General features: G+C 41.0%; 1 protein-coding gene and 1 long non-coding RNA gene across 2 annotated transcripts; both read right to left on the reverse strand.

The window, feature by feature from the left end:
- Positions 1-365: 365 nt before the first annotated feature.
- On the reverse strand, positions 366-7,451 carry MED21 (mediator complex subunit 21). The gene is made up of 4 exons (XM_067305861.1): positions 7,370-7,451; positions 6,881-6,995; positions 4,806-4,906; positions 366-2,121 (listed from the first exon to the last, which is right to left on the reverse strand). The coding sequence occupies exons 1-4, from the start codon at positions 7,409-7,411 to the stop codon at positions 1,945-1,947; spliced, it is 435 nt and encodes a 144-aa protein (XP_067161962.1). The 5' UTR covers positions 7,412-7,451; the 3' UTR covers positions 366-1,944.
- A 903-nt stretch (positions 7,452-8,354) lies between these two features.
- LOC136993442 (uncharacterized) lies at positions 8,355-10,574 on the reverse strand. The gene is made up of 3 exons (XR_010885762.1): positions 10,447-10,574; positions 8,812-8,975; positions 8,355-8,655 (listed from the first exon to the last, which is right to left on the reverse strand). It is a non-coding gene; the product is annotated as an uncharacterized lncRNA (long non-coding RNA).
- Between the last annotated feature and the right edge of the window lie 105 nt (positions 10,575-10,679).

Raw genomic sequence — 10,679 nt, forward strand, 5'->3', positions numbered from 1 at the left:
ACAAGCCCCAAATTAAAAGGTCTCAATTTCCAATAAAAACTCACAAACAAAACCCAAACTTTTCAAAGTTTTCCGTGTCCACTAGTTTTGCACATAACAATCTGCAATGCACTGGATGCATTTTTATTTTTTTCTGAAAAGAACAGACCAAGACTTGTTTTAAATGAAAATTTGGGTCTTCAAGCTTCAACAGAAAATGGGGATATTTACATGGCTTAGTAAATCGCCACAGCCTTAGGATCCCATTACAGAACTGGGGCCATGGTGTAGCCTGCTCACTGCCCCAGCTGTTTTTCCTTCTGTGAAATCTGTATAGTATGAGCGCCTCACAATAGCAGACTAAATTTATGACTACAGAGATGTAATTTTTATTAAATACCATTAAATATTTAATCAAATATTATTTGATTACTTAGATGTTAGCATTTGTTACATGTAGGAACAGCTTTGTATTTTTTAATCCTCAAAACAGACTGTCTACAAGATATATCCTGTGCCATGTTATACTCTTCCTTTTATTAGCATAGTGTAGTAAGCAGCCAGATCCAAATCTCTACGGATCGGATTGCTAAAGACACATTTGAATTGCTCTTACCTGCCTATATGCAATAGCAAAACCCATGCAACTTTTATGCTAATGACAGTATGTCCAATATATAGAAATAGGTAGTTTTGATCAGGAAATGAGCAGATACATTATGTGGAAATAAACACCATCCTACAGTAATGCAAGACAGCTAATTCAAAAATATAGATGATAATTAGCAGTAAAAGGTTCAACTCCAAGCTCATGTACCAAAGCCCAAAATATCTGGTTTATTTTTCATACAGAAGAGAATTGTACTTCTAAAGTCCTAGTAGAAGGAGCACAAATTTATTCTGTGTGTGAAGAAAAACAGAAAACCTCTCACACTGGAGACTACACCTCTTGTGGCTTATGATCACAGCATTCATGTAAGCAACTGCTTACATTGGAAAGCGATATTATAAGCAACTGCTTACACTGAAAAGTGATATTATATAATAAATTATTTTTAGTTTTCTCATTGCTAGTTGCTCTCACAGATACTTTTGGGGTCTTCTCAGACTCCTCCAATGCTTCCTCAACACTATGTGCTTTAGAGGCACTCACCAGTTGCCAGGAGAATGCAAAACATCAGCAGAAGCAGAGAAACAGTAGTAGCAAGTGACAGTCAGTGTGTCAGTAGCAATAATGGAGTCAAAGAACCACTTGTGAATTACAAACAATAAGAAATATCAAGATCAGGTATCTGCACACGTAACTTTTTCAGTGAGATGCACTAGCAAGAACACTTACTCCGCAAGCTCTGGAGTTTACTTATCCCTTTACTTACTCTGTGGTAAAATGGCCAAGCAGAAATACAAACTGTTTAATTATCATTTCTGTTAATTAAAATAGATGGCCAGCACTGTGCTCACCTCAGATTGCCTGAATTAATGGAGAAAATGCTAGACAATTTAAACAGTGTTTCCATGTTTAAGCCTTACAAAAAGAAAAAATTAATAAAAAAAACACACCAAGAACAAAGTTTGAAAGTAGAGGTGGGTGAATTACACTCTTAAAAATACTTTCCTTATGAATTCCCTTTCAGGACTAAAACCTGTATTATGAAGATGACAAACCAGATTAAAGTCAGACATATTTATGAACAAAAAAGAAATTTAAGTAATTAATATTTTAAGTCAGGGAAATATACATTAAGATGTGTAATTCTACAACAGAAACACCAATTCTACAATATAAGTGATTCTCATACCAAACCTGGAGTTTGAGCTTTGATAAAAGACATTTTTACCAGTGATCAAAGCACTTCAGAGTCCCACAAGAGTAAGGCTCAGTGCTACAGTCCCTAGGAGACAGAGCTGTGTTTTCAACAGGACTTTCTGCAGTTCAGTTTTGCAGCAGAGCGCTGCCCCCTGGTGCTATGAGTCTGGAACGGGCTGGCTGTGCGTATCGCTTCTTGTCTTCAGCTGGGACTGAGCAATATCTGCGAGAGCACTCTGTATCTTTTCCAGTAGCATATCCCCACGATAAACTACCTCTTCCAGACGGGCAGCTGCTTCATGATTTTCTTCTTCTAATCGATACAGACTAGCAGCCTTTAAAATAAAAGGGAAAAATAAGGACCTTCAAACATAATACAAAATTGACTTTGCTACCAAAGGAAGTTGAGGCACTCCCTAAAATAAAGATTCTCTCTTTAGCCCCTGAATTAGAGGCTACTGATTTGACAGCCATTCATTATAGGTTGCAGTCTAAAAGAGAACACATTTCCACATGGAGTTAACATCTTTATTTGGTGAATTTTGGTGTTTATTTCTTTCAGATTACAACTTTTAGCTTGGTGCAGGTTTCCTGATAAGTGAAAACTGAACAGCCTCCCTTACTGAAAGGGGGTCGGTAAGATGCAAACATAGCTTCTATAAATCTTCCTATGAAATAACATATATTGCATGACACTGTCTTATTTAACGATATATTTTTTCTTTTCATATTTTGTTCAGAACCAAATAGTTTTTAAGCTAGACAAATTTTAGTTGTGAAATAAAACACTTGAGCTTCAAAATTCAGATAAAACATTTACCAAATTTAAAACTACTCAAACTTGCTTAACTCAAATGCAAAAAAGACAAAATACAGAACTGTTTCAGGTTGATAAGGCTTTTAAAAAATACCCAGGTCTATATACAGGCTTTTTAAAAAGTCATGCTTAAACTAACTGGCAAATTCTAACATAGTCATCTGCCTCTCTGCAAGGCTTATGTCTTTGCTGAAGGTTATTTAATATATGCATGAAGGAAGACAACAAAGGTCTTTTTGACCCTTAGAGCAAGGATCAGAGGAGGAGGAAGACAACAAGTGTAGAAGTATGGGAATTAGAATCCAGCTCAATAACTTCAGTCTCAGCTGTTAAATAGTTGACTGCAGGTAAGCCACAGATCTGCACGGAATATATATTACCAGTCTGAACACAAGAGTAAAAGAGGGACTGAGAAACTGTGTTGAGAATTAACATGGCAGCCCCTCTTACCATTTAAGACAAACCTCAGATTTGAAACATACCAAAACAGCATTAGCATCAAAAATAGATTGGCCTAAGTACAGCTCTAACTAACCACATATCTACCACTTCACAACAAAACCTATATTGAGTATTTTAGAGTATTTCAAGCATCTCTTAAACAGTCTTTTTAATGGAAGTCACATTGATCTTTAATATTGTACCAATTTAAACAAAATAAACTAAAAATCCAAACTAGAATATGTAAATGGTGAAAACCAGGCTAAATTATATCTGGATTCAAAACCAAGCAAAAACATCAGAGATTCTGGTGAAACCAAGCTCTGCATTAAGAGCAGAGCAAGGAACTAAGAATATCAACTCAGAGGAAAGCATGCCCCAGTCAGATAACCAAATCCTCTTTCTGGAGCACTCTTGTTTCCTTGCATCAGCTGTCACTATGACCAAGCCCAGTTCATCATGAGAGAAGCCTATAATTTGTCTGCAACAAGAAAACTATCTTCAGCTATTAAATACAGAGCTAGTATTATGCTGGTGATAACATACCCAATTAGTATGTTCAACAATTATTATGACTAGCAAAGTTTCCAAATTTAACCTCCTCTGTTTGAAACCAAATGCAATGTAGCTGCTAAGCTATTTGTGCTTGGCCCAGTAGGCGTCTCTAAAGGCTTTTGTAAAGTGTCTTTGAATAGTCACAGATTAACAAGCCAAGCGTAAAACCTTCAAATGATCTTAAAACAGCTCTGGTGTTCTCAGAGGAACAGAATTCTTTGCATCTTCATTGCATACAAGAAAGAAAATACTTTTGTAAATTTAGAAGTAAAATGTCTGAAAATCATGGCAACTCTGAAAGGAAAAAAAAGGATGCTGTTTAATAGGCAAGATCTGTAGAAAGAACAGCTAAGAAGTATAATGGCATTCTTCAAATTATGGGTCAAAGGCATTCTTCAGAAGCAAGGAACAGCTGAGTGTTGCAAAAAGGTTCACAAGCTGTTTGCAGCAGTTCGATTCTTCTAAGGCAAAGAATGGAGGTTGTGATACTGTCCACAGCTTTTGATAGCTGCCTGGCTTGTGACTGCTTTCTGTTCCCAAGCACTTCCTAGAGACTTCCTCTGGTCTGAAGAAAGAAGGAGCAAGGAAGAAAAACAGCAAGTCTGGCTGCCTGGTTCAAGAAAGGACATCCTAATAGTGAAAAGTGAAAAAGAACCGTTCTCTGACAGAGCTGGAGAATTTAAAGCTTACGGCAAACCCTTTAACAACCAGTAACACTGTAGGAGAACATAAAGCTTTAGTAAAACATTGGCTCTGCAGATACAAAATAAAACATCCAATGGGCAAGAAAATATGAAAGGTTATCCAAGAAAAAAAGCCAATATATCAGTGCTGTTGCATCTGTTGTAATAGTATTTGAACAGCCTGAAAAAAACAAGTAGCTGTTTACAGTACTGTGATAAAAAGCAGCATAAAAGCAGAATTTTTGAAACCCTTCTAAGAGAAAAATAAGTTTAAAATATTCTCACTGTGTATAATTTAATTTAGAACTAGATGCAAGAAGTAGAATTTCCAGTAAGCCTATAAAGAATTCATAGGCTAACCTCATGAAAAATTCAGGCTTATATTGAAGCCATTTTTCAAGATTACATGGCCTAAAGAGTAAGAAAGTGTGTTGAAAGAAAGAAAGAAAGAAAGAAAGAAAGAAAGAAAGAAAGCTAGCTGTCTTCAATTATGTTTTGATAGTTTAATTAAGAATGCTCTTACCTGCAAAGCAGCTGTCGATTCCTCGCTAGGCAAAGAATCTATTAGAACATCAATATCCTTTGCAGTTCGTGCAATCAGTGCTGCAAACAGTTGGGCGTATTCTTAAAAAAAAAAAATTAAAAAAAAAAATCAGCCTACTCAATACATTATTAGAAATAAGCACAATTCTGCATATAGAGTACAGAAAATTCAAAAGACCTGAAGCATTCCAAATGTTAAAATTTCTTCTCGCACTGTTCCTTGTATAAAATGAGAAAATAACTAGAACTCCATCATGGTCAGACACTTAAGAAAATACTAGTTAAGGTATTAAGTGTCCTAGTCCCTACATTAAGTATTCAGAAATAGCTAGCAACTCATTTAACCTTTCAGTCCTTGCCTTGAAATCTGCCATTATGTATAAGAACACTAGAAGTTACAGGAAAATAGTAACAGAGATTCAAATGTATGGACTGTTTAAATTCTGTCAAGCAACAGACCAATACTGATAGAATTTGAGAAGATTTTTTGAGGGGAAAGAAAAAAAAAAATCAGACACAGGAAAAGTTAAATTGTCACTAAGAAATGGAAAAGATAAGTTCATAACAGATCTTAATTTAGCTACAAAATCATATTAAAAGTGCATACAGTTCTTTCAAAGAGGCACTATAAGGCAGAAGGCATCTTTAATCACCTTGAGTTTGACTTGGAAGTTCATAACTATAGCTAAAATATTGAGACAGTCCTCCTTAGCTTATAATTTAAGGTCTTACACATTTTATGCTGATTGCTTCCAAAGATCTTCCATGCAGCAAGACAAAATATTTTCTAATGGTAAAATCTATAACAGAGATTGACATTCTCAAAGGTAGACCTGACTTTAATCAAAAAACAAACAAACAAACATACAAACCCATTAAAGCTTGCTCAGCATCCACACATATATACTCTTGGGTTGTAAATAAGTGTTCCACGCACAAAGTTTTAAGGTATTAAGACTTTAGGTATCTGATGACATGCAACTGATAGTTTAGTTTGGTCTAATCAGCATCACTAATTTGGCTGTAGGATTTTACTGAATTCACTTTATTCAGAGCTTCAGGACAAAACAAAACAGAAAATAATCGTGGACTACCATTTTAAGACCTTAACAAACCTCTGAGCTCCAAAGTCATCATGTTGATGCCAGTACCTGGGACAGCAGCTAGTAACATGAGGAGAAGCTAGCTGAAAGGTTTGCTTGCTTCCAACTAATTCCCATATCAGAAAGCAAACTAATGAAGGATGAGGCAACAGCTGTCCTGAAAAGAGCATCATTGCACTCCAAACGAGTCTCCCCTGATATTCCAATAGTCAAATCTAATCTGATACAAGATACATGCAAAATTTTCTCAGGAAAATACACACCAACCAAAAAAAAGAAATTATCAGTTAGCAATATGTTTTGACCATAACATCCACAGAAGCATTGAAAGGTATCCAGGATTAGAATAACATGCTTATTTAAATACTAACTTGAAATTCTCAGACTGAGGGAAGAATTTTCTTTCAGTTTGCTTTCCAGTTGCAATGCCACAGATTAGATCCTTTTCTCTCCACCACCCCCCAAGCCCAAATGCCATCAGGGGAATTTAACAAGATACTATTGTTTAATCAATTAGATAAGCAGATAATGCCTGAACAAACACAAGTTAAAATGGTAAGATGGAGAGTTTTAAACTCATGCATGATTTCATAAAAATTACACTCATTCTCATAAAAAATATTTTTCAAAATAATGGACAAGTCAGTAAAAATGTCTCATAGCAGTCCTCTTAAAATGAGCCCTATTAAAGTCCTATTATATCTGAAAGCTTACTGTATCTGCACAAGGAAACCACAGAAACTGCATTTCAGCACTTAAATGTTTCCATTAGCACAATCTTATACAGCAGGTGCAGCTGACATCAACTTAGGACTCAACTTGAACCACTCTTCCAGTTACTGCTGGAATTATGCTTGCTGAACGCAAAATAAAGTACAAATTTTGAATTACTGCATATACTATACCAGAACATGTTTGCATTGAGTTGGCAGACGCAGAAATAAAGACTTGCCTTCTGTTGGATTAGCAGGCTGATCTTTGTTTATTGCTGTCTGAATGTTGCTGAAAGAGGCAGGGGGGCCACACTGCTGCAACACGCCGATGGCGTTACAGAACTGGTCTGCGAGCTGCAGGCAGTAAAAAGATGGTTGATTTATTTAAATCTAGGGACATGTCAGGCTTATTTTTCATGCCAGTGGCCCTCACGCGGCACGGCTTCCCCCCGGGGTTCCCCGTGACCGCCAGGGGGAGCAGCCGCCGGGCCGCCGCCGGCCGCGGAGCCCTCGGCTGCGCCTCGGCTGCGCCCCGCCCGCCGCTCGCGCCCCCTCGCGCACCCAACGGCTAACAACGGCCGGGCGCGGCGGCGGAGGCCGCGGGGGCAGGGCCTTGCCTTCCCCCCCCCGCCCCTCCCCTCACGGCCGGTGAGCAGGGGCATGGCCGTCGGGGAGATGGGGCGGAGGGGGGGGGGGGGAGAAAGCGGCGCTCCTGGCGCGGCACTCACCGAGTTCACCGCGTCCTGCAGCTGTGTTAACCGATCCGCCATAGCGCCGCCGCCGCCGCCCACCCGCCGGGGCGCCTAGCAGTCGGCGCGGCCAATGGGGCGCCTCGATGTTAGAAGGTGGGCGGGGGCGGGGGCGCCTCCTTCCGGCGGGGCCGGGCGGCCTGGCGCGCCCCCTGGGGGCCGGGAGGAGCCCGAGGGCAGGGGCCGGGGAGGACTCTGGGGAGCTTCGGTAAAAACACGGGCGGCCCCAAACCCGCAGGAAATCACTTTATTACACTTTTCGCTTCTTTGCTTTTGGTGCGGTTTGCAGCTGTTGAGCCGCCTGCGCTGAGGCAGGCAGTGCATGCAGGCTTGGGCTTTTCAGCAACGTGCAGGTACTTCTGCGAGGCTGCGGCCACAGCCCCAAGGGCTGCCGTTTCTAAGTTAAATAATCACATTTAGAAAGGTAGTCTCAGCCCTTACTCTGGGCCTCTCCTGCCAATGGACCCTCGTGCCCGTCCATAGCCCTACCAGCTTTATAAGTTTCTAGAGAACCACAAATCTCTTTCTCTTCTGCCCGCAATCAGGGTCATAGTTAAGTTAGTCTGAGATAGTAACTTGAAAGCAAAAATCAGAGTGAATTTTTGTAAGTTGCCTTCATGGTAAGAATGAGAGGCAGCTCTGCATATATCAGTAATGTCTTAACACAAGTATTACCTATGATGAATGCTTCAGAATAGATGTCTGATGTGATCTCAGCAGCTATAGGTGCATCCAGAAGCTGACCACAGCCCTCTGGATAATTTTGCATTTATTTGCAAGGGCCTTAGAAAGAACAGGTTCCCAAGGGCAAATCCAGGTATTGCTAACAGTCCTGGTGAGCAATATCACTTTACTTTAACAGGACAAGAACTTGGCCCATAATGTATTGTGGGTAGTTCAACAGAGGCAAGTACTGAGACAAAAGAGGTTAAAGCACTATAAAATGCGCTATTCAGTGTAGAACTGGCATTTCAAGACCATTTATTTCTCTCAGAAACACAAGTACATACTCATGTGATTGTAGCTGGGTAAAAAAACAAATTCTTGTGTTACAGACAATAGAAGGCTGGTGAGCCACAAAGTGTACAGCTTTTGCTGTACAACAGGCCTTCTGCCTCTGGATAAAAACAGAGTAGCACTCAGATGGTCCACTCCAGCACCTGAGCTGAGTAGGTGATAATGTCGAGTGGACAGGGAGTGGCAAAAAGCCAGGAGTGATAATGTCTTCAACAATCCAGCTTACATTCAGCAAGAGTTCACTATACCTGTGGGTTACAGAATAGGAAATACCAATTTGTGCAAGTCAGTAGGCATCTGATATTTAACTTTCATCAGTCAACACTTAAAGATAAAATCATATGGCAATGGTCCTGTCTATGATACAGAATCTTCCAATATAGGTGTTCCAAGAGCATTCTCACCTGGAAGTTCAGGGAGCATGGGCTGGATGAACTGGTTGTTAGATGGATTGAAAATTGGCTGGACCACAGGGTTTCCAAAGTTGTAATCAAAGGCTTGATGTCCAGATAGTGACTGGTAACCAGCATAGAGCCCGGGGGACTGAAAGAGTTGGCTGATACAATTGCTGTGGGAGACAACATCAAAAGCCTTATTGAAGTCTAAGTATTTTACATTGCTAATCTTTGCTTGTCCACAGCCCCAGTCATTTCACTGCAGAAGACAATCAGGTTGTTCAAGCACATTTGGCCCTTGGTAAATCTCCGCTGCCTGTTCCTGATTATCTTGGTGCCCATAACCTGACTGGAAATGGATCCCAAGGGAAGGAACGTGCTCCTGGAGGTGAGGCTGACTGGCTGGTCTGTAGTTTCTCCTTCTCACCTCTCTGAAGGATGGGTATAATGTTAGCTTTTCCCCAGTCAGGGACCTCTGCTGATGACCATGGTTTCCCATAGACGACGGACAGCAGCCTTGGGAGGGCCCAAGTGAACATTAGGAAATACATTCAGCACGAGGAGGGCGGTGCAGCACTGTGACGGGTCCTCCAGAGAGGCTGTGAGCTCTTGGGCCTTGAAGATCTTTAAGACTTGGCTAGATGAAGCTGTGGCTGATCTGATCTGATGTCAGCTGTAGTCCAGCTTCAAGTGGGAGATTTGGCTAGAGACCTCCAGAGGTCTCTTCTGACCAACTTTTTTGAGAAGCTGTGGGTGCAGCCACCCAGCAGCAATGTGTCTGTGAGGAATCTTCTTGCAGCTCCCCCAGCTACCCTCTTTGCTGTCATATTAAATAATCTGATAGAAGTGTTTTTCTGATAGTATGGTTGGGCTTACACCAATGATTTTGCTGGCCTGTATGTATAAACTGGGATGTGTGTTTTCTTCACACTCCTTGGTTAAAAAGCCAAGTCACCAAAGTGCGACAGTGTAGACCAAAACCTACTGCTCATTTTTAAGGGAGTTCCAGCTCTTTTGGAAACCAACAGGCTTTTTTTTTGGACTTCCACAATTTGGAGGGATGCTGGTGTGAGCCTGGAATAAGTGAGGTGTACAGCATGAGACCAGCCTCTCTCAGGCACTGTTCCTCTGCGACATGGGCAAGTAGTTTGTATGTGGAGCTGTGCATAAAGAAGGGCCAAGGTCTCACCGCTGACTCTGATGGTGGCTCAGGGCAAAGCACTAAACCTAATAGTCTTTTAACATTACATATTTTGACCTAGGGAACCTTGTTGGGCAGGACAAAGATAGTATCAGTAAACTAGATATTCTTACTGAGAAAGGCTGCCTTTCCAAAGTGTATCAGGCAAAGGTAGGCAGAAGAAAGTAAACCCATTTAACCAAAATCACTATAGCCTTAAACACAAACCAGTACACCTCTCTGTGTTTGGGTGCCTGAATGAGAACGTCCTTTTACATTCTGTTAACTGAAAAATGGATTAAAGCTGGGAGGGGGGGGGGAAGCAAGGATGATTGTGTAAGGCTTAACAGAGGTTTAAGTATTACATGAATTCATAAACGAGGCCCAGATAATTATGAGATCAGCTTAACATTGACAAGAACTGAAAACACCACCAGCGAGAAGTAGGAAGACTTTTAACGTGCCTCCAGTTTTCTTTTCCCTTTCACGTGCGCGTGAATCCCCTTTGAAACCAGAGGCGCCTGAACACAGCGCGCCTCCGAGGGCTGCGAGCGCTTCCCGTGCGAGTGACCGCTCCGCAGCACTTGACAAGGGCGCTACGGAACAAACAGCAGGGGCGTTTAAAAAAAAAGGGGGGGCTTAAAAAAAAATCTAACCCCCCCCCGCAGCCTGGAAGCCTCGCCAAGCAGCAGCAGCG

Source organism: Apteryx mantelli, chromosome 1, assembly GCF_036417845.1.
Source record: "Apteryx mantelli isolate bAptMan1 chromosome 1, bAptMan1.hap1, whole genome shotgun sequence".
NCBI lineage: Eukaryota > Metazoa > Chordata > Aves > Apterygiformes > Apterygidae > Apteryx > Apteryx mantelli.